Source organism: Chinchilla lanigera, unplaced genomic scaffold (genome assembly GCF_000276665.1).
Source record: "Chinchilla lanigera isolate Chin_1 unplaced genomic scaffold, ChiLan1.0 scaffold00142, whole genome shotgun sequence".
Lineage (NCBI taxonomy): Eukaryota > Metazoa > Chordata > Mammalia > Rodentia > Chinchillidae > Chinchilla > Chinchilla lanigera.
Genome location: NW_004955543.1, coordinates 617,768 through 641,898, shown reverse-complemented (window position 1 = coordinate 641,898; position 24,131 = coordinate 617,768). Strand labels below are relative to the sequence as shown.

General features: G+C 49.2%; 1 protein-coding gene across 2 annotated transcripts; it reads left to right on the top strand.

The window, feature by feature from the left end:
• Positions 1–8,833: 8,833 nt before the first annotated feature.
• On the top strand, positions 8,834–16,652 carry Gpkow (G patch domain and KOW motifs). Of its 2 annotated transcripts, none has more exons than XM_013508145.1 (11): positions 8,834–9,049; positions 9,673–9,821; positions 9,920–10,044; positions 11,807–11,916; positions 13,267–13,480; positions 14,207–14,339; positions 15,063–15,189; positions 15,355–15,475; positions 15,564–15,633; positions 16,082–16,167; positions 16,263–16,652. In XM_013508145.1, the coding sequence occupies exons 1-11, from the start codon at positions 8,874–8,876 to the stop codon at positions 16,395–16,397; spliced, it is 1,446 nt and encodes a 481-aa protein (XP_013363599.1). In that variant the 5' UTR covers positions 8,834–8,873; the 3' UTR covers positions 16,398–16,652. The 2 variants fall into 2 exon arrangements, with proteins under 2 accessions (XP_013363599.1, XP_013363600.1); XM_013508146.1 differs by lacking the exon at positions 8,834–9,049 and adding an exon at positions 9,122–9,191.
• The last annotated feature ends 7,479 nt before the right edge of the window (positions 16,653–24,131 follow it).

The window sequence follows — 24,131 nt, the reverse complement described above, 5'->3', positions numbered from 1 at the left end:
GGGAGGAGAAGGAAGGGCAAGTAAAAAGAATTCAGATGTGTTATATACATGTTACCAACTCCCCACAATCAATGTAACCACTGTTACCAGAAATACGTACTACTAAAAATTTTTAAATTTTACAAAATAGGCCAAGGGTGGTGGCACACACCTGTAATCCCAGTCCTTGGGAGGCTAAGGCAGGAGGATTACTGAGACTTTGAGGCTAGCCTGGGCTACACAGCGAGTTCAAGGCCAGCCTGGACTACATAGTGAGATCCCATCTCAAAAAAAACAAAAAATCAAAAAGAACTGTGGATGTAGCTCCATGTGAAGGCCCTGCATTCAATCCCCAGTACTACAAATAAATAAAGATGCATGCAAGGAGATAAGGATAGGAGAAAAGAAAGAATACAGTTGTTTTAGCATTTTCACAGGATTGTGTGATTATCCCAATGTTAATTTAGCTTTGTGTGTGTGTGCGCGTGCACGCATGTGTTACTAGCGATTGAACCCAGAAACTCTGTATTGACAACATCCCCCAGCTTTGCTCACAAAATTGCCCAGGCTGGGCTGAAACTTGTAATGTAGTATGCTGGGATTATAGACATACACTACCATGCTTAGCTTGTCTACCTTTCTGAATATAGACATGCTAGCAGATATGAAGTTATATGTTATCATGTTAGATTTGAAATTTTTTTTAGACAGGGTCTCACTGTATAGTCCAGGCTGGTCCAGGCTGGACTCAAACTCACTATGTAGCCCAGCTAGCCTCCAATTTGCAAGGATCCTCCTGCCTCAGCCTCCAAAGTAATGAGATTACAGGTGTGTGCCACTACACCTAGTAGTAAACACGTTCTGATGAACAGAATAATGAATCCCCAAAGATGTCCACTGCTGAATTCACAGAAATTGTGAACATGTTACCTTAAATGGCCAAAGGCACATTGCAGATGTAATTAGGATTTTTTTTCTTATTGTATCTCCTGGTTGTTGTTTTTTTTTTGTATCTCCTGTTTTTATAAGTGCGTGTTTGTAGTAATGACCACACTCCTTGTGGGCAGCTGAGACATGTACAAAGCACATTTTAATTCTCTTTTTATCACCTTGCCCTCCCCACTGTTCCCCATGATTAAGGATTTTGAGATGGGGAAATTATCCAGTATCATTGGATGCAGTGCTTCAAAGCGGCTTTTAAAAATTAAAGGGGGGAAGCTGGGTGAGGTGGCAACATACCTGTGATCCCAGCACTCAGGAGGCTGAAGCAGGAGGATTGCCGACAGCTCGAAGCCAGTCTGGGCTACACAGTGATACCCTGTCTCAAAAAATTTTTTTAAAGGAAGGAGAAAAATAATTAAAGGAGGGACTGTGGGGATTAACTTGTTGCTAGAACAATTGCCTAGTTTGTGCAAGGACCCAGGTTCCATATGCAGCATAGGAAAGGGAGATGGAGAGAAGGAAGGAAGGGAGGGAGGGAGGGAGGAGAAAAGGAGGGAGGGAAGAAGAAAGGGAGGAAAATAGGAGATTATTACAGATTTTAGTCATTTCATTGGTCTTTTTTCTTCTTTTTTTTTGGTACTGGGAATCGAACTCAGGACCTTGCATAATCATTTCATGGTGCTTAAAAGCCATTTGTAGGGGCCATGCGTGGTGGTATACACCTGTAATCCCAGCACTCTGGAGGCTGAGGCAGGAGGATCCTTGCAAATTCGAGGCCAGCCTGGGGTACATAGTGAGCTCAAGGCCAGCCTGCACTGCATAGCAAGACCCTGTCTCAAAAAGACAAAAAAAAAAGTCATTTGTATATTTCCTCTGGAAAAATATATTTTCAGTTTCTATGGCAATGTTTCACATTGTTTTATTTACATTTATGTTGTTATCACTGGATTGTATTTGTGCATGTGAAGGATATGTGGATTGAACCCAGGGCCTTCATTTGCCATACATTCCCCAGCCCTTTCTAATTTTTTTTTATTTTGTGACAGTGTGTCCATAAGTCAATAAACTGCCCACACTGTGTAAAACTTTCGATTCTCCTGCCTCAGCCTCCCAGAGTGATGGGATTACAACTACACCACACCTGGCTTATGAGTATTCTTTATGTATTCTCAATAAAAATCCCTTATGTCATGTATAACTTGGAATTATTGTGCCCCATTCTGTTTTTTGTTTTTCGGGGTTTTTTTTGTCTTGTTGAGACAGGGTCTTGCTAGGCAGTTTAGGCTGGCTTGAGCTCACTTTGTAGCCCAGACTGGTCTTGAACTCACAACGATCCTCCTGCCTTAGCCTCCTGAGACTGTTGTTTTGTTTTGTTTTGTTTTTTTTTTCACTTGATTTTAGCTAAAAGGCCAAGAAGCAATGGTTATTTTTTTTATTTTCTATCTAGTGCCTTTATTTATTTATTTATTTATTTATTTACTGTAGTTCTGAGATTGAACCCAGGCCATTGCCCACATTAGGCAAGCACTCCACCACTGAGCTACACCCCCAAACCTTCTAATATTTTTTTTGGGAGATACCGGCAATCAAACTCAGGACTTTGTGCTTGCCAGGTAGGTGCTGCATCCTGAGCTATATCCACAGCCTTTTTTTGTTGTTTTTTGAGACAAGGGTTTTTTTTTTTTTTTGGTACCGGGACTCTAACTCAGGACCTTGTGCTTGCCAGGCAGGCACCTTATGGTGCTGAGCTACATCCCTGGCCCGAGACAGGGTCTTAAGTAGTGCAGGCTGGCCTTGAACTTACTACATATAGCCCAGGCTGGCCTCAAACTCACAGTGATCCTCCTGCCTCAGCTTCCTGGGTGCTGGGATTATAGGCATGCACCACCATGCCTAGCTCCCTCCATTATTTTTTTAAGAATGGAAGAAATTTATTTACAAGGGGTGAGGGTATAACTCAGTAATAGAGTATGAGGCCCTGGTTTTAATCCCCAGCACTACTGGCCAATACATTTACTTACAAATGTTTGACTTCACCAGGAGTAAGAGCCACAACACACCATACCAAGAAATAGTTGATGAACACCCTGATTTTTTTCAGTACTGGAGATCGAACCTAGGGCCTCACAATACCAGGCAAATGCTCTGCCACTGAGCTATACCTTCAGCCCCTTTGACTTTGAGTCAGGACCTACATCACCCAGACTGGCCTCACACTGTGATCCTCCTGCAGCCTCCTGAGTAGCTGGGATTGCAGGTATACAACACGATGCTCAAGCCAATATTTTTGTAAAGTGAAAAAACCCACCAGGCATGGTGATTCACTCGTGTAATCCTAGCACTCAGGAGGCTGAGGCAGGAGGATCACTTTGAGTTCAAAGCCAGCCTGCACTACAAAGTGAGATCCAGGGGGCTGGGGATATAGCTCAGTGGCACAGTGCCTGCCTGGCAAGCGCGAGGTCATGAGTTTGATTCCCAGTACCAAAAAAAAAAAAAAAAAAAGTCTCAAAAAAAAAAAAAAAAAAAAAAAAAAAGGTTTACAAAGTGAGATCCTGTCTCAAAAAAACACAAATAAGGGGCCGAGGACATAGCTCAGTGGCATGGAGCCTTGCTTGGCAAGCAAGGTCCTGAGTTTGATTCCCAGTACTAAAAGAAAAAAGAACACAAATAAATAAATAATGAATAAATAAATAAAATAGAAATACCCTAAGCTACGTTTGTTTTTTCTTTTCTCTGTTTTACAATTATTTTTTTCTACTCTAGACTAAGTATTCTTGTTTTTTTGTCTTTTTGAGACAGGGTCTCACTATGCAGTTCAGGCTAGTCTTGAGCTAGCCTCACTTTGTAGACCAGGCTGGTCTCGAACTCACAATGATCCTCCTGCCTCAACCTCCTGCCTCAGCCTCCCAAGTGCTGGGATTACAGGTGTGCACCATCATGCCCAGCTAGACTAAATATTCTTGAACAACTATCCTGCATAATGGCTGGGACTGTAGCTCAATAGTAGAACACTTGCCTTGTTTGTGTAAGGCCTTGGCTTCCATGCCCAGCACTAGAAAAAATCTAAAATGTCCATTCTTTCCCTTAGAGCCATTGTTAGGAGTAGAATCCTTGCATCAGGAAAGGTACACATATGATTATACTGCCCCTAATAAAAGTTGAATCACTCTGTGCCCCTATCATTCGGTATGAAAATGTCCATTTTCTCCATTATAACTCTAGACATGCTCTCTAGTAGTTATTATTTGAGCCCTTCACCAAGTCAGCCTCCCTGAGCCACAGCTTCCTCATCTGGAAAATGGATTGAAAACTGCTCACACCTAATCCCCATGCTGCTACTGGAGCAGCTGCTGCAGGAGGATCCTTGAGCCCAGCTAAGGCAACACAGCGGAACCCATGTCTCTCCCATGCCCACTGTTCGTTCTATCATTCATTCATTCATCTTACAGTACTGTACTAGGACTGAACACAGTCCCTTCATCCTGAGCTATTGGGTTAATAATATCCCTTAGTTATTTTGGGCTGATCAGGTCCTCCCGAACAAGTGTATGGCAAATGCTAAATAAAGAGGCAAATGGAATGATTTCAGGGCTCCAGGAGGATCAAAGCCCTCTCACAGTATTTGAGATTCTCTCAGGGCTAAGATCAAGACCTTCTCTGGGTGGCCCGTATTTGGTTATCAGAAGAAGGGAGGGGAGTACTCAAAAAGGGCAGAATTACTCAAGGACTTCTCCAAGTAAAGTGTTAAGCTAATCCTTAATAAGGATTAAATTAATTCACCCAGGAGTGAGATGCCTGAGGTTATAGTCTTTATCTAATTGAGATCAGATCCAGGTGTCCTTGGCTGTGACCTTGTTTTATCCTTTGAGGTTTTCCAGCTTCATCTCCCATTACAGGTTCTAGTAGGGATTAGTGACTCACAGAAGTTCACTTTTTTTTTTTTTGGTTTTGTGGTTTTTCTCCGGTACCAGGAACTGAACTCACGAACTTGCGCTTGCCAGGCAGGCGCTTTGCTGCTGAGCTAAATCCCCAGCCCCCAGAAGTTCACTTAGTATGAGTTCACTGCCCTTCTCCAGACAAGGAGCCTAGGCCTTGGACAGATTCACAAGTGAACATGAAAAGGCAATTGATAAATTTAAGTCCTGCTCAGGGCTGCTTCACAGTGGTCTCCATCACTGAGCCATATCTCAAGCCCTTTATCATTGGAGATGATCTCACTAAAGCTCTAATTGTGCAGGTCTCAATCTCTCCATCCTTCTACCTCAGCCTCCCAAAGTGCTGGGATTAGAGGTGCACACCACACCCAACTGGACCTTGTCTCTTAAGGAAAAATAAAAGCTAAGTCAAAAGCAGTGCTGCTAGTGTAACTTAGTGGTAGAGTACATTTCTAGCATGCCTAAGCTCTGGGTTCAATCCTGAGCACAAAATAATAATAATAATAATAATAATAATAAATATATATATGAAAGTTTAAGACATATCACAATTATGAACACTTAATGTGGTTAGGTCATCTCTGTGACATTCATGCTAAAAGCTCAAAACCTCATTCTAATTAAGAGAAACCAGCCAGGTGTGGTGGTTCATGCCTGTAATCCCAGTACTCAGGAGGCTGAAGGAGGAAGATTATCATGAGTTCAAGGGCAGCCTGCACTACATAGTCAGTTCAAAACCAGCCTGGAATACCTAGTAAGACCCTGTCTCAAAAGGAAAAAAAAAAGCCAGGTCTGCTGGCACAAACCTGTAATCCCAACACTCAGGAGGCTGAGGCAGGAGGATCACTGCAAATTCGAGACCAGTGTGGGCTACGTTGTGAGTTCAAGGACAGGTCTGAACTACACAGCAAAATACTTTCTCAAAAAAACGAAACAAACGAAACACACACACACAGATCAATGGACACCCAAGATTGAGGGTATTATTCATGTAGAGTATTTTTTTTTGGTATTGGGAATCAAACTCAGGACCTTGCGCTTGCCAGGCAGGTGCTTGTGCCGCTGAGCTGGCCCTTGAGGGATATTATTCAAAATAACAGAACTGAACTTTCCAAAAGTGTTAAAGGTCATGAAAGCCAGAGAAAGACCGAATAACTGTCACAGACTGTAGAAGACAAAGTAGACCTATAATTACATTGCAGAGCCGATATTGAATCCTGGAAGGGAAAATGGTCTATACTTTAGTTAACAATATTGTACCAATGTTCATTTCCTCGGCTTGATACTTATTCCATTGTTATATAAAATTTTTAAGGGAGCCAGACACAGTGACACACACTTGTAATCCAAGGACTCGGAGAGGCTGAAGTAAGAGGATCAAAAGTTTGAGCCCAGCCTGGGAAATTTAGTGAAGCCCTGCCTCAAAATTTAAAAAGCACTGGGGATGTAGGTCAGGGCAGGCTTTGATCCCCTGTAACAGCAAAAAGGGTATATATAGAAATAATGCATACTATTTCTACAATGCTTAAGTCTAAAGTTATTTCTAAATAAAAACTTTAAAATTTTGTCATTATATATTGAAAATCACAGTGGCTTCACAATTAAGATTCCAGGACCCATCTCCAACCACAGGAAACAAGACCCTGAGATTGATCAAATAGTGAGCTGTCTGTTCCAAAGACCAACTATTCTACTTTCCAGAACATTGTGACTATGTCCCCATTTGATTTAATCTTGCTTAAGCTTCACATTTAAAGGCTCTAGCATATTCCTTCCATCCAAGGTGTGTGCAGTTAAAATTAATTTATCCCATCCCCTTCTGTTAATCATTTAAGAAGTATTCAAGCTGGGCATGATGGCACATACCTGTGATCCCAGCACTTGGGAGGCTGAAGCAGGAGGACTGGTCATAAGTTCGAGGCCAGCCTGAACTGCACAGCGAGACCCTGTCTCAAAACAAGTATTCAAGCTGGGTGTAGTGGCACGGGTGTAATCCCAGCACTCGGGAGGCTGAGGCAGGAGGATCGTTGCGAGTTCGAGCCCAGCCTGGGCTACAAAGTGAGCTCAAGGCCAGCCTGAACTGCATAGCGAGACCCTGTCTCAAAAAGACAAAAATTAAAAAAAAAAAAATACAAAAAAAAGTATTCAAGCTTTTGGCACGATAAATAATACAATGATGAATCTTTATAAAAATCATTGCACAATTTTCCTTGGGATGAGTCTGTAGCAGAATTATGGTATTCTTACTCTTGACTGTTTAAGTATCTCTCCTGCACATTCACCTTAGGGCGTTGGTACATGTACATAACACACCTTAATTCCTTAACTTCCCCTCCCCCTCCCTCCTGTTCCCCCTCCCTCCATCTCTTGGTCCTCTTCCATTTGCAAAAGATCTGTCTCCCTGTTCCCTAATGTCTATCTTTTACTTTTGGTCTTTATTTATTTATATGTTGGTTTCTCATAGAAGAGAAACCATGCAATAGTTAAGCTTGTGTGTCTGATTTATTTCACTTAAAATTATGGTCTCAAGGTACATCCATTTTCCTAAAAAAGTGGTGGTGCCTGCAATGCAGCACTCAGGAGGCTGAAGCAGGAGGGTCACTGTGTGTTCAAGGCCAGCCTGGGCTACATAGTGACTTCAAGGCCAGCCTGAACTACATAGGAAGACCCTGTCTTAAAAAATTTTTTTTTAATCTTTCTTAATAGCAGAGTAGTACTCCATTGCTGATTGATTGATTGATTTTCAGACGTCTCACTATGCAGTTCAGGCTGGCCTCGAATATCGCATTAATAGCCCTTAGTTACTGTGGGCTGATCAGGACCACAGTCTCCCAAACAAGTGGACAGGGAAGGCTTAAATAAATGAGACAACTGAAATGATTTTAGGGCTCTAGAAGGGTCCAACCCTATTACGGAATTGGAGATTCTCTGGGTTAAGCCAAAGAACTTACCTGGGCGGGGTATATTTATTTGGTTTTCAAACAAAGGAGGGGGATACTGAAGAAAATGCAGGAATCTGGGCAGGACTTAGGAAGCCCTTTAAAGACTTCTCCAGGTAATATATTATGCTAATTTAGGAAAACTATGTTATCTTCAGGAAGGCCTTCACTGTAGGAGTGATGTGCCTGCAGCTAAGGTCTCCTGTAAGTAACTGGGGTTGGAGCCAAAAGTCCTCAGCTGTGGCCTTGTCTTGTTCTTTGAGGCGACCCAACTTCACAGGCCAATACAGGCCTCAGTGGGGACCAGTGACTCATAGAGGTTCACTTACTATGAGTCAGCAGCCCATTTCTGGACAAGGGCCTAGGCCTCAGGCAAACTCACACGTAAACATGAAGAGCCAATCGGTTAATATTACATCCTGCTCAGAGCTACTTCATAGTGGTCTCCATCACATAAGTCACTATGTCGCCCAAGCTGGCCTTGAACTTGCAGAGATCCTTCTGCCATTGTACAGAGTAGGTGCTCAATAAATATTGACAAGAACACAAAGGAATAAGTACCTGGGAAGAATGAATAGACCTTCCACCTAGACTAAGTACCTGAGGAACTACATTTCCCAGCCGGAGGTGGTAGTGCACATCTGTAATCCCTGCTACTCAGGAGGCTACAGGAGGATCCCCAGTACTGTACCACAAAAAGACGTATGTCGCTGGACATGGTGGTGCACGCCTGTAATCTTAGCATTGGGGAGGCTGAGGCAGGAGGATCGCCGCGAGTTGGAGGCCACTTTCGGTTACATAGTGAGTTCAAGGCCCACCTGAACTGCCAAGAGAAAGAGAGAGAGAGAGAAACAGAGAGAGAGAGAGAGCACCATATTTCCCAGAATGCGTGGTGCGACGGATCTACGTATTTAAAAGGAGGACCCCTGTTCCCACGGTCCCTTGTCGCTCTCCATATGACTATTCAGCAGTGTCTTATGGGCAAAGTAGTCCTTCCGCTCCTCCGCTGCCTCCTAGCGACCAGCGTGCAAACTAAACTTCCCAGCAGGCAGCGCGCCAGCCTGGGACCGGAGGCGAGATGGCGGACGGCGAGGAGGAGGTTTTGGAGCCCGCTGCCCCTTTTGCAGCCCCAGTTTCATTCGGCTTCGCTCGCACCTCTGCCCGGAGGCTGCTGGCGGCCACGGGAGACGGCCCGGGGTCGGCCCCAGAGGAGAAGGATTTCTTGAAGACCGTGGAAGGAAGGGAGCTGCTGAGGTGAAGCGTCAGGTCTTCCGCGCGTTGGAGTTCAGCGTGCCGGGCCCCGGCGGGAGGGTGGAGTCGGGTTGTGTTGTTGACGGTGACCTGGAGAGCCTGCAACAGCTTGGGCAGGCTTATGGAGGCCAGAAGGCGGGCGTTTGTAGGTGGAGCGGGGAAAGTGGGCCCGGTAGCTGTGGGGATTGGGGAGAGAGGATGTAAGAGTTCAGGACACGGAGGCATTCGCCTTCCGAGACAAGGAGGGAATGACGGGATCCCTCGGGTTTCATGTGAAGCGATGCGGCGTCTCTGCGGCGGGGCGCGGGCCGCAGTGTCGCGTTCAGGTGGAGGGAGACGGGGGCCGGCGCCCGCGGGGCCACCTCCGGGACAGACGCAGCCCCGGGAGGCCTGGGCTCCGCGGCGGCGGGACGTGGGGACCGGAGCCGGTGTGCGCGAGGCTCCGGGAACGCTTGCTGGGAGACGCTGGCTGGAAGGGGGGGGGTGTGCGGGAAAGAAGGTGAAGAACGCACCGTCAGAGGCGGAACGGGAAGCCCAGGCAGCGCAGCGGACTCGTGAGTGCGGCTCGGAGCCCGTGACCCCTGCTCCCCTTCCTCCCCAACTTCGTGCTTCTGTGTCCCCATCAGTGCGAAGCCCCTGGAAGCCCCTAAGGAACTGGTCATCCCGTTGATCAGGAATGGCTTTCGAAGGCAGCCCTGGGCCCAGATGCCTGTGCAGCCCACAGAGGCTTTGGGGGACGGGGTGCTGTCCCAGGCGGTGAAGGAGCTCATTGAGGGTACGTGACCCCGGCTTTGCCCCGCCCCGGGGAGGCAGACGGGGAGAGATGTGAAAGCGCCGCGTGGGACCTCATGGCTCCCTCCTGCTCTTCCTCAGAATCCAAGAAGTCTCTGGAGGAGAGAGCGAGCCCGGGTGCTGACCCCACGCTCGCTATCCCCGTGATCCAGAAGGGCTGCGCCCCCGACGAGGAGGGGGCGGGCAGCGCGCCGCGGGCCGAGACGGTGAGCTGCCCCCTTGCCTCCCTCCTGTACCAGCCTGTGGGGCAAGGCTGCGTCTGGGAGGCCGCGGGCCCTCTCCCCTGCCCTCCTGTGCCGAAGCGTCAATCACTAGATACCCAGCATGTGGAGAAAGTGCTGGAATCCCCAGACAATCTGAATGAGTTGAAAAGCAAAGGGAACAAGGAAGTGCAGAGCACATAAGGGTCCACGCTGCCTGGAGTGGTTTTTGGTGCTTTGTCTTTCCTTTCCTTCCTCCTTTTCTTTCCCTTCCTTCCTTTCTTTTTATTGACTCGTGTTTGGGGCCTGGAGTGCTTGAGGAGCACGGAGGAGAGCACAGTGGCTGGAGTGAGAGGAGTGAGTGGGCGGGCGAGCCAGTACGTGAAGGCAGAGGGGCTGCGGGCCACGGTGAGCACTCTGGCCTTTACTCTTTCATGAGCTGAGAGCCGGGCTGGCCCTGAGCAGGGAAGCGCTGTGACTTAGGATTTAAGGGGATCTCTGGGCTGCATGAGCAGAGCGGACGAGGAAGCAAGGGTGGAAGCCAGGGGACCGGCAGTCCTGGCTAGAAAGGGCGCAGCTGAGGTGAGAGTGGTCGGAGCAGACGGAGGTCAGTGAGAGGGAGGAGCGCAGTGAGCGCGACTGCCAGCGAGAGCCAGGCCGCGGCACCAGGACAGCAGGTCCCCGCACAGGACAGCAGGTCCCCGCGTGTGTCTGGTGAGATCATAAGTGACTGAAGGGATGGTCCTGGGAGGTGACAGCACGAGAGATGAGAGGTGTGTCCAGGCAGGTGACCAAAGTCTGTCTTTCAAACCAACTGACTCAACTTTTCACCTTTTCATAAATATTTTGCAGTGTCCCTTCAGGGCTTCATCTCTCTCTCTCTCTCTTTCTGTCTTTCTCTCTCTCTCTCTGTCTCTCTCTGTCTCTGTCTCTTTTTCTTTTTTTTGTACTGAGGCTTGAACCCAGGGCTTTTATATACTGAGTTGCTTGGGCCAATTTTACTTATTTTTTATTTTTCTATTTTTATTTTTTGGTGTTCGGTAGTGTTTTTTGTTTTGTTTGTTTGAGACAGGGTCTTGCTCTGTAGCTCAGACTGGCCTTGAGCTCACTGTGTAGCCCAGGTTGGCCTCCACCTCCAGGGCTTATGTGATCCTCCTGCCTCAGCCTCCCCAGTAGCTGGTACTGTAGGTGTACACCACCATGCCTAGCTTTATTTTTCTTCTCTTTTTTAAATGGTACTCAGGATTGAACACAGGGCCTTCACATTGAGGTACATTCCCAGCAACCCCCACACCCCCTTTTTGTGATGAGGTCTTGCTGAGTTGCCCAGGCTGGCCTTGAACTCCCTATGTAGCCCAGATTGGCCTTGAACTCTGAGCAATCCTCCTGCCTCAGCCTCCTGAGTGCTGGGATTACAGGCATGCGCCACTACATTTATCACCACCTGTTGTATCACGTTTTCAGAATTTGATTTTATTTGTGTCTTAATTTGAACTTAGCCTCAAACAGGCAAAGGTTTTGTCTTTTGTTCACTGCTTTATCCTCAGCCCCTAGAACCGTACTTCCACAGAACAAGTGCTCTATAACTATTTGCTGAAGGACTCAAGGTGGAGTAAAATCAGGCATGGTGAGAGGAAATCAGAGCTTGCCCTTGAGCCGAGGGCCAGAAGGATAGAGGGTCACCCCCTGGGTGATAGCGGATGTACTTCTGATAGAGAGCCAGGAGTCAGCAAGGCCTGACCCTCCTTCGTCTGCCTGAACCCTGTAGGTGCCGGAGGAGGCTGATTACGAAGCTGTCCCTGTGGAGGCCTACGGGCTGGCCATGTTGCGGGGCATGGGCTGGAAACCTGGTGAGGGCATTGGCCGCACTTTCAATCAGTAAGTTCTGGGGGCAAGGGTACTGGGTAGACAGATGGGCTGTGACTAAGACCCCTGTGGTCACCACCAATCAAGAACTATGCCGGCAAAGGGCTGGGGTTGGGGGTGTGTGCATTATCACCCTAACCAGTTGGGTAGTCTCTTCTACTATGGTTGCAGACTCCTGTTTCCTTTCATGGATCCCATTTATGTAAAGTTTGCCTCACTGGATATCAATTTCCATATCTGAAAAATGGGGTAACATTGCTGACTTTGCTGGGCATGGTGGCACATGCCTGTAATCACAGCACTAGGGAGGCTGAGGCAGGAGGATCCCGTGAGTTCAAGGCCAGCCTGCACTGCATAGGGAGATGCTATGTCCAGGAAAAAAAAGGTAAAAGGAAGTGCTGACTTAACAGGTCTGTTGCAAGAGTTAAATAAAATTATATTCATGAAGCGTACACAGTAAACATAAACTAAATATTTATTATTTTCACACAGACTTTGTTTGTGTTGGGCCAGGGTCTCACCTTGTAGTTCAGGCTGGCCTTGCACTCACTGTGTAGCCCAGGCTGGGCTCGAACTTGTGATCCTCCTGCCTCAGCCTCCCCAGTGCTGGGATTACAAGTGTGCAAACATGCCCAGCTGTCACACAGATTTATAATCCCAATTGCAATTGCAAACTCCAGAGAGTCTGAAAACAAAACTTTTTTTTTCCATAAATCATTTGGCAGCCACATATAACTAAAGTTGGCGTTAAGAATTCTATAATCTTGGCCAGGGATATAGCTCAGTGGCACAATGCCTGCCTGGCAAGCGCGAGGTCCTGAGTTTGATTCCTAGTACAAAAATGTGTGTGTATATATATATATATATTAATCTTGCTGGGCATGGTGGTGTGTGTCTGTAATCCCAGCACTTGCAAGGCTGAGGCAGGATGACCACCACCACAAGTTTAAGGGCAGCCTGAACTACATAGTGAGACCTTGTCTCCAAAAAAAAAAGGTGTATAATATTTTTCTTCTACATTCATATGATTTTTCCTGTAGACATATTAACGTACTATTCGGTTATAGAGAACTCATTCCGACCCCACTGTAGATACTGTGGCTAGATGGTATATGCAGCTTGTTACTAGGTTGAACCAAATGAGACTGGCACTCTGGGTGCTGGACGTGTAGCTCAATGGTAGAGCACTTGCCTACCATGTGCAAGGCCCTAGGTTCCATCCCCAGGACTGCAAAAAAAAAAATCCTGGTGTGAGATTGGAAGGGGCCTCCTTGAGAATACTGATGGGTGGGTTTGGAGCATGGGGAAGGATGAGACACTGGAGACTGTGTGCTCCCTGCAAGCCTGTGTTCCTCTCTGCAGAGTGGTGAAGCCCCGTGTGAACTCGCTGAGGCCCAAGGGACTAGGGCTTGGTGCCAACCTGACCGAGGCCCAAGCCTTGGCCTCCAGTGGCTCCTACTGCCCCCCAACGCCAGATGGAGAACAAGGGAAGGGTAAGGAAGACCAGCCGCAAGGGCTGGTGCCTGGAGGAGCTGTGATGGTCCTTTCTGGCCCTCATCGAGGCCTCTACGGGAAGGTAAGGAACCAAGATGTCCCTGGAGTGCTCGCTTCGGCAGCACATACACTAAAACAAGATGTCCCTGGAGAGCTGGGGATATAGCTTAGGGGTAGAGCTCTTGTGTAGCATGCATGCAACTCTGGTTCCCTCCCTAGCACTGCAAAAAAGATATCCCCAGAGCCCCAAATAGACAATGGGAAGATTGATTTGAGGACCAGAGAGAGGAAGAATTGGGTTGGAAAGGCTGCAAGTCCTTGCCTCTCAGACCTGCCTGGCCCACTGCCTCACTAGGTAACCGAAGACTACTGCCTGGGTCTGTCTGAGTCCCAGTTCCCAACCAAAAGGGGGAGCATACCATATGCTACCAGGTACCTGCGGATTAAATGCTCAAAGGCGTTCCGTAAGCTGAGGCAGGAGGAGTGCCACAAGTTTAAGGCCAGCCTGAACAATATAGTGAGATCCTGTCTCAAAAAGCAAAATAAATACATGTGTGCATGCGCAAAGGGTTCTGAGCCCCATAGTCTAGTGTGGGAGACACGGGAACTAGACCAGGCCCCACTTTTTAGAGGTCACAGTTTATTAGAGGAGACAGGAACCAGGCCTAGTCTAAGCCATGAGGGGTCACAGTCTGATTGGAGAGATGCACAGGAGTCAACCCTGTTGGAGGTAAGGGGTGAACATCTTGGTCCTAGAAATGAGGTGGAGCCCTCTCAACCCCTGCCTGATGTCCCCTTCCCCGCTTAGGTGGAGGGCCTTGATCCTGACAACGTGCGAGCCATGGTTCGTCTAGCAGTGGGCAGTCGCATGGTGACTGTTAGCGAGTACTGTCTGCGACCTGTGTCCCAGCAGGAGTTTGACAAGAACGCCTTGCATCCTGGTGAGTGAGCCCCTTATGTAGCTTGGAGAAGCGTGGGGGGGCTGTCTCAGATGGGTTTTCCGTCGGCAGGGGCAGGGGCAGGGGCAGGGGCGAGGGGCTGCTGGCAAGTGTGATTGCGGCCAGAGGTCAGGAGGTAAGAAGGGCCATGGGAGAAGAAAGGCCATGAGTCCTTTCTCAGGTTTCTGGCTGGCTGGCAGTGCTGAGGGTGACAGGCAGGGCCTTGCACACGCCAGGGGGCGCTCTGCCGCCAAGCACCCGCGGCCCAGCTTCTTCAGCTTGATTGAAGACAGGCTGACCTACATATACCCTTGGTCTTTAGCCTCTCTCTAAGAGGAAGACTTGGCTGTGGAGAACAGGTGATGCCCTCAGAGGGTACCTGTCTCTGAGGTGGTAGCCTGCCTTTTTCAAGGGAGTAAGGCCCGAGGGGTGAGTGCAGCGGAGCTCAGCGAAGGCGTGGCAGTAGGAAGGACGTTGGGCGGGTGGGCGCGGAGCTCTCCAGGCTTTGTCCTGCACAGGAGGCTAGGTGGCTGGGGAAAGTGTCCAGACGGGGCCCAGAGCAATGGAGAGTAAGGGGAGAGGTGTCTCGTAGCCCTGGCAAAGGTGAAAAGATGAGAAGCGGTGCATTGGCAGGTGGGAGATGGGCTGGGCCAGGCTACAGCCTTGGCAAGCAGGGGCAGCGAGACACTGGGGCTCTTCCCCTGCTCTGCCTGCACGACGGAGCAGGCCAGGCAAGCAGGACTTCCTCGGAGCAGCACAATGGAACGTCCTTGTCATGGGAGGCCCTCCAGAGTGAAGACCTCCGAGGCCGGCAGGGGGACTTGGAGAAGAAGCGGAAGCACCCTCTGGCCCGGTAGGACCCTGGGCGTGTAGGAGGGCAAGAAGGCAGGGGCATAGGGAGGCTCCCAGGGCAAGGGGTAGGAACAGACCTGAGTGGATCTCACCGCACAGGCAAAGGCAGGATGGCCAGAACACGCGCATGCTGCAGTGCTAAGCGTGGGTTGATGCCTTTCCGCAGACAGAATGGGCTTTTGGCCAAGAGTAAAAAAGCCAGCAGGAGCCAGCACTGGCTGCACAGGGACCTGCGTGTGCGCTTCGTGGACAAGCTCCACAAGGGCGGCCGGTATTACAACACCAAGGTGCGGACCTCAGCCTCGGGTGCCTGCCTCGCCCGGGCACTGGGCCCTGGTTCTCTGATGTCTCACGTGCCCCTCCTCTGACCTCCAGATGACGATTGAAGATGTCCCGAGCCCAGATACGTGCGTGTGCCGGACCGATGGAGGCCGAGTCCTGGAAGGTGAGCATGAGCCGTGCTGCCAGCTGATGGAGAAGAGCGTCCGAGGCTGGGAGCCTGGCCCGGGCAAGGCCGGGAGGTTGGGCAGGTTGAGGTTCTCTGCAAGGCTCACACCCTCGCAAAAGGTCAGGCATTTCCATGCACGTGACCACGCCCGTCAGACTGGCATGGATGTAACTTCTCCCCGCAGTTACTGGCCCCTTGCTGAGCACATAAGGAGCTCCCAGGGCAGGGCAGGCCGCAGCAAACACTCCCCTCGCCCCCACCATAGCTGCGCTCTCTGTATTGCTGTTCCTTCTATGAACTGTGTCCAAGGCCTCTGCGCCTGGGAAGTCTGCAGACTCCATCTGTCACCAGTGTGATACAGCGCTAGGAAATACAGCAGAGGCGCTTGCCACGGGCTCTGAGGGGGCTGCTTGGCCGCAGGCCTCACTCCTCCCCCTTCCCGCAGGCCTGCGGGAAGACATGCTGGAGACCCTGGTTCCCAAGGTTGAGGGCAATCGCGTGATGGTGGTGCTGGGGCCACAGGCTGGAAGGGTGAGTCTCGCTTCTGGAAATGGAGGCCTGGGGATCACTCATGCAGTGTCCCAAGGTCTGGGCTGGCCTGGCTGACTCTCGCACCCTTGCTCCAGGTGGGCCATCTGCTGAGCCAAGACAGAGCCCGGAGCCGAGCTTTGGTGCAGCTGCAGAGAGAGAATCAGTTGGTGGAACTTCACTATGACGCCGTCTGCCAGTACATGGGCCCCAGTGACTCGGACGAAGACTGACTGACTGGGACACTGCTGTCCTTCGGGTCCTTGCCAGCTCTGTACCCCCCAAAAAGCAGCCTTGGAGAAGATGAGAAGATAGGTGTGCAGTCCTGCAGTGCGGGACGGGGAATGGACGGATGGACCAGAAAGAGACTAGAAACAAATCCAGTATTCACTAGAATTGAGTGTATAATAAAAAAATGGGGGGGAGGACAAGCCAGGTATGGTGGCACACATGCCTGTAATCCCAGCAGTCGGGAGGCTGAGGCAGGAGGATCATTGTGAGTACAAGGCCATCCTGGGCTACAAAGCGAGCTCAAGGCCAGCTTGAACTGCATAGTGAGACCCTGTCTCAAAAAGACAAAAAAGAAAATAAAATAAAAACCACTGGAAATGCTCAGTAGAAGAGTAAATTCGTAAGTGCTGTGCTGAGCTGTGACTTCACATGGGAGCCGTTTCGCCTGGCTCCCCTCCCTGCTCAAGGCGGGGACGAGTTCAGTGACCCATTCTAGCAGGAGCTCACACTTAGAAACAACTGAGAATGAAATGTGCCCCTGGGCAGACACCGTGGCATCTAAACACCAGTCTCCAAACCCTGCCCGGGTGCCGTAGTTTGGTTGGTAACTGTCCCCAGAGACTGTGTGTTGAAGGCTTGGTCCTTGGGGTGGAGCTGTTGGAGGTGCTTCTGTCACCTTTAGATCAGTGGTGGCGAGCCTTTTAGGGACCAAGGGCCCAAACTGCAACTCCAGACCCTGCAGTGAAACCTAAATATCCGATGGCCGGCTGCTGGGGCAAGTTGGATCATATGCCAGCCCGCTGCGGCACACATACCATAGATTGGCCACCACTGATTGAAGAGATGGAGTGAAGATTGTGCGGCTCTTATTCCTTTTTCTCTCACTTTGCTTCCTAACCCATGAGGTGAGCAGTTTTGTTCCATTTGATCATGGGTTGGAACCTGTCCGAGCCAAATAAACCTTTCCTCGTCACTGTCCCGTGGACTAGGTCCTAGTGAGGGAGTGTATTCACCCGGGGCCAACTCTGCGCAGGCCTGCTTCATGGTGTGTCCAGGGCAGAGCCCCAGACACCACCCCGAGCTGCTGATGCAAGTCAGAAGGGAGAGAGGCCTCTACCCATCATGGGGTGCATTAGTTCTAAAGGCGAACAGCGTGTCTTTACTCTGGACCCCTGGTTTAGTTGGAAAAGTGGGCTTGGAGGGAAGAAGTTGTATCTGACTTGGTAGAGTTTGTTCCAGGTGACTGTATTCTCAGAAAGATTATTTTGAGACTTCCAAAACTTTTTTCTGTTCAGTAGTCTGTCATAAAAATCAACAAGGGAGCCAGGCCTGGTGGCGCAGGCCTGTAATCCCAGCATTCAGGAGGCTGAGGCATGAGGATCACAGAAAGTTCAAAGCCAGTCTGGGCTACATAGTGAGTTCAAAGCTAGCCTGAACTACATAGCATGACCCTTTCTCAAAAAAAAAAAAAAAAAAAAAGCAGGGGAGCCAGGGGTGGTGGTGCACTCCTGTAATCCCAGCACTGAGGAGGCCGAGGCAGGAGGAGTGCCTCGAGTTTGAGGCCAGCCTTGGTTGAGTAGTGAGTTCAAGGCCAGTGTACACTGCATAGCAAGGCCCTGTCTCAAAATACAAAACAAAACGAAACAATGAATAAAGCAAACTTGGTACGCTGCCCCAGGAGAGCTGGGAACACTGTGGGAACTGAGTGCCAGCCGCCTCCGCATCTGCTCTGTAACGTGGCGTGACTTGGCCATCTCTCATATCCCTCCATGGCCTCCATGTGCAGAACACTGAAATAGATCTATCATCATTGTCACAGTCCTGGGGTTGGTGATGCTGTCAGCCTGCGTTTGAAAAATGGGGCCCGAAGTTTTGGGTTTTTTTTAAAGCACTGACAAAGTTAATAAGTGAAGAGTGAGGGAGAGACTGCAGACTGCCTGGGCTGAGTGACAGGAAATAATAGAAGGACGCCCTGGAGACACAGGGCTCTTGTCCAGAATGTCTGCCCCAGGCAGAGCGCCTGCCCCCAGCGGGCCACTGGCTTCCTGCGGAGCGCCTGCCCCTCCTTATGTGAGAGGAGTGTGACAGTAGGCGGCCCCTTGCCCAGGCTGCCCTTGCTCTGCTGTGCGCGCACGGCTGCTAGAGCCCGGCTGGAACGCACACCTGGCCTGGCGTGTGGCCGGCACGTGCGAGCCACCGTGGTTGCTCCCGGCACAGCAGGCAGTGCAGTGGCGGCACCTGGGAGCCCAGAAATTCCCCATAGGCTACCTGCGAACTGGGGGCTGCAACTGGTACCATCTGTGCCCCCTGGCTTTTTCCACATCACAGAAACTCAGCAAGACGTGAGTGAAAGGCATCTGCCTCGCCTGCAGCCTCCAGAAGTTTCCCTGGCAGGGTGGTGCCTCTTAACATCTGAGCTGAGCTGAGCATCAGGCACAGCCTATAATCCCAGCTTCGCAGGAGGCTGAGGCAGAAGGGTGGCAAGTTAACCTGGGCAACTGAGTGAGGCCCTGTTGGAAAAAAAAATAGAAAGGGCTGGTGATGTGAGTCAGCACAGGGACTCTGGGTTCAACCTCCAGTACCACAAGAAAACGCAGACTCCAATTTCTGGCAGCAGAATCAAAAAGCAGCAGCCCCCCTTTTTTTTTTAGTTTGAGTTTGTTTTGCTGTGCAGTTCAGGCTGACCTTCAACTCCCTATGTAATTTAAGCTGGCCAGGAACTCACAGCAATCCTCCTGCCTCAGCCTCCTGAGTCCTGCAATTACAGGCATGCTCCCACACCCTGCAAGGTCTCACACATTTGAAAGTAGTTATTTCCTATGCCTGTTTCCTTTTTCGGGGGAGGAGAGTCTGGAGACAGGGTCTTTCTACGTGGCTCAGGCTGGCCTTGAACTTACTATGTAACCCAAGCTGGCCTCAAGTGGTAATCCTCCTGCCTCAGCCTCTGGAGTGCTGGGATTACAGGTGTGCACCACTGCACCCAGCTATCCTCTGCTTATTCTAAACAGCATACAGCTTTAAAGGTTTTTTTTTCCTCTAAATAAAAAAAGGGGCTGGTGAGATGTAGAATGTGTGCTTTTGCCTAGCATGTTCAACCTCCAGAACCACACACAAAAAAAGAAAATGAAAAAAAGGACAAAACTAAACCAAATGTTTTGTTCTTTAGTTCCTGACAGAATGAGTTGTCCCACACAAGATGGCTAAGGTGATTGTACTACTAACTTCTATTGCTTTAGTGAAACAAACAGTTAATGTTTGTTTGATCAATCTTGCATTCATGTTTTGTTTTTCTGAGTAACCAGTTTGAAGATAACAATATGTAATACAACCATTGTTAATTTCCTATCACCTCGTCTGAGATTCTGTATTGCTTTTATTGTTTTTATGTAGTTCTATTTATGTCTGTGTGTTTGTTAATACAGCTTGGTTCTTTTTTTTTTTTTTTTTTTTTGAGACAGGGTCTCGCTATACAGTTCAGGCCAGCCTTGAGCTCACTTTGTAGCCCAGGCTGGTCTCAAACTTGCAATGATCCTCCTTCCTCAGCCTCCCGAGTGCTGGGATTACAGGCGTGCGCCACCACGCCCAGCTTTGGTTCTTTTATCTTTAAAATAAAATTTAGGGCTGGGGGTATAGCTCAATGGCATAAGTGCCTGCTTGGCAAGCACAAGGTCCTGAGTTTGATTCCCAGTACCAAAACAAATAAAATAAAATTTAAACCAGGTGTGGTGGCGCATACCTATAATCCCAGCACCCGGGAGGCTGAGGCAGGAGGATCGTTGTGAGTTCGAGGCCAGCCTGGGCTACAAAGTGAGCTCAAGGCCAACCTGAACTGCATAGCAAGACTCTGTCTCAAAAAAACCAAAATAAATAAATAAAATAAAATAAAAATTAAAACGTTTTTAAAAAAAGAATGAGATGTCTCATTCCAGACAGTGGCTTATTAATCATCTGAATACTTATTAATAATTAACCATTTGAATACTGTTTCATATTATTCCCATTAGTGTATTATGCTGCTGACTCACATGGGTAATTTGGAGCTGCTTTATATTGGTTGGTTGGTTGGTTTGTGACAGGGTCTCCCGATGTACTGCAGGCTGGCCTTTAATTCACTATGTAGCCCAGGCCAGCCTCAAACTCCCGGCAATCCTCCTGCCCTCTGGAGTGCTGGGATTACAGGCATCAATGCAGAAGTTCTGATTCCTTTTACTAACAAGTGGTCACCAGGAATCCCCACTGGGAGTCCCCAGGAGCCAGGTGCCCCATCCCTCTGCCACACAAGGTACAGCACGTACAGAGCTGTTTATAGTCAGCTTTCCATATCTCTGGCTTCAACCAACCAATATTTGAAAATTAAACTGTTTGTTATAAATTTAGATTTTTTTGTCATTCTTCCCTACACAATAATTATAACAACTATTGATATGCCACTTACATTGTATTAGGTATTAATAGTAATCTAGAAAGAGTTTAAAGTATTCGGCCAGTACTCAGGAGGCTGAAGCAGGAGGATTGCAGCAACTTTAAGGCCAGCCTGAGCTACATGGTGAGTTCAAAACCAATCTGAACTACATAGTGAGACCCTGTCTCAAAACAACAAATATATAAATAAAATCTGATAAGGTGGCACATGCCTGTAATCCCAGCACTCAGGAGGCTGAGGCAGGAGGATCACCTTGAGTTATAGGCCAGCCTAGGCTACATAGCCAGGCTGAACTATATAATGAAAGGAGGGAGGACCAGCAGTTATGCAGCAATTATATGCAAATACTGCGCCATTTTTTTGTCTTTTTTTTTTTTTTTTTTTTTTTTTTTTTTGGTCTTTTTGAGATATGGTCTCATGGGCAGGGAATGTAGCTCAGTGGCACAACACCTGCCTGGCAAGCGCAATGTCCTGGGTTTGATTCCCAGTACCAAAAAAGAAAAAGAAATAAACATGGTCTCACTATGCAGTTCAGGCTGGCCTTGAGCTCACTATGTAGCCCAGGCTGGTCTCAAACTCACATTGATCCTCCTGCCTCAGCCTCCTGAGTACTGGGATTATAGGCGTGCACCACCACTCCTGGCTCCAATGCTTTTATTTACTTATTCACTTATTTATAGCAGTGGTAAAGTTTATTGAAGAAAGCAAAATGAAGAGTGGAAGGAAAACTGGTCTTGCAGACTGAGCTTGGACCAAATAAATAGAAAAAGAAGATGAAAAGATAAAGTACATGCTGCACCTGGGAAACAGTGCGGACATCACAGAAAGTTGCAGTAGCCAGTGTGATCTTTTAACAAGCAACATTTTTGGAGGCCTTTTCTTATCTCCCTCCCAGGCTGGCAATGAATTTGCTAAGTTGCCCAGGCTGGCCTCAATCTCAGGATCATCCTGTCTCGGCCTCCTGAGTACTGGGCATGCAGCTTGAGCTCGCTTTCCCATGCCTAGCCCTTCTTCCCGTGCTTAAGCAAGTTGTGGAGTGGGCTTGTGCCCCAGCATCGGATTCCTGTCATTCATGGTGACAACCAAAACCTGCCTCCCAGGAATCTCCAGTGACCCCCTGACCAGTCAGTCAGAACAGGGCCCTTGGCCTGGACACCTGGTGCAGTGACTCTACTCCTCCCAAGGCTTCCATGTCTTCTCTCTACTGCCCCTGCCTGGGGACCGGGGGAGGAAGACAGCTCAGAGTGCCCAGGAGCCAGGCAGGTGTCTGCGCTGCTCACTGACGCAGGCGCAGGGGGTAAGCGGTGTTTGCCACCAAGAACCAAGAAGGATAGGAGGGAGGGAGGGAGGGAGGCAGCAGTCACAGAGGTCAGAACCAGACCTGGAGCTCCGGCATTGCCCTGGCTCCTACCCTCCTTGGCTGGGCACCTTCCAGTAACCTCTGAGCACCCACTGAGTGAGGGATGCTAGTTAGGGCTGTTGTGACAACGAAACTCGAGCATTCACATAAAGTGATTACACAGCGTGGCGCGTTGTAACTGCGTTATTGTTTTTATGACATAGCTGAGTAACACGGATAGAAGAGCTACGGGATCGTCACTCGTCCCAGCAGCCTTCTGGGTAACCTCCCAAGCCCCTCGCTACCCTCCTCCTTCACACTTTCAGGTCCCACCACCTGCTCTCCGTGCCCCCCTTCTGCAGCCTCGAGACTACCCAGTGTAGGGATCCCGTGGGTTCTTGCTGTACCCCGGGAAGGAACGGCAGTGAGAATGAGGAAAAAAATTAGACAAGAGCCAAAAAGCTGGGACCAGGCGGAGAGCCCCCTCTTCTGAGTGAAGGAGACCCCACCCAAGACCAGTAGAGCGTTTATTTATACCCTCCAGAGGTTCATTGATTTCAGCCTCCTTGCCCAGCAATCAGTTAACAAGCTACAATGGCTTGTTTACGTGTTTTGAGGCGCTCCTGTGTTCTCGGGCTGGCTTTATCCTGCACATGTAATTACCTTCCAGCTTCAACGGCTCCCGACAACCCAGCCTGAGTCCTTGTGCCCGCAAGAGCGTCCCAGTCCAGACTGACCCTCCCAGGCAGGCGAGGCGTGGTGGTGCACGCCTGTAATCCCAGCACTCGGAAGGCTGAGGCAGGAGGATCGTTGCAAGTTCGAGACCAGCCTGGGCTACAAGGTGAGCTCAAGGCCAGCCTGAACTGCATAGCGAGACCCTGTCTCCAAAGAGACAAAAAAAAAATAGCCAGGTGAGACAGTGCACAGCTGTAATCCCAGCACTCGGGGAGGCAAGAAGAGCACAAATTATCAATTTGGCACAATTTACCAACTTAGTGAGAACCTGTCTCAAAAAATCAAAAAGGGCTGGGGATGTAGCTCAGTGTGAAGGCCGTGGGTTCAAGGCCCAGTACCACCAAAGTGAATAAATAATGTCAAGGACAATTATCACTGGCTATTTTCATATTGTAATTTTTAGTTTGTCTTTTCGGTACTGGGGCTTGGAATGAAGGCCTTCATGCTGGGCTACATCCCTGCTCCTTTAAAAAAAAATTTTTTTTTGAGTGGGCCGGGGATATAGCTCAGCGGCCTAAGTGCCTGCCTGGCAAGCGCAAGGTCCTGAGTTTGATTCCCGGTACCACAAAAAAAAAAAAAAAAAAAAACTGAGGTGCCCAAAAAAAAAAAAAAAAAAAAAAAGAGACAGGGTCTCAAAACCAAACTGGGCTCAAATTTAAGATCCAGCTGTGTACCACCAGGCATGGCTGAGATTGTGGTTTTTATCTTCGTGCTGGCTTGCTTTCTTTTATATTCTTTCTACAGTTTATATGCATTATTTATGTATGTTCATGCATTTTAATTATTTCAAAAATGACTCATGATGTGAGGCAAGCATGCCATGATACATTTTTATTTTTTTTTTTCTTTTTTTTTTTTCCGGTACCAGGAATCAAACTGATGACCTTGCACTTGCCTGGCAGGCGATGTGCCACTCAGCTAAATCCCCAGCCCCCCATGATACATTTTAAATGCGGGAAATAGAGGAGGGAGGCGCTGGCGGGCAGTGACGCGGCCGGGGCTGGGTATGTGAAGCGAGGCACCTTGGGGCTGGCAGCACCAGGAGCCCGGAGGACGGCGCGGGGAGATGCTGCCGAACTCGGTGCTGGTGACGCAGGTGGCGCCGTGCTGCTGGGGGCCTGTCGGCTGCCGGGGCGCGGGGCGGGGGCGCGGGGCGCGGGGCGAGAGCCCCAGGCGTCCCTGCGGAAGGAAGAAGGGGGACTTCAGCTACAACAGCTGCGCCAGTTCAAGGGGTCCTGC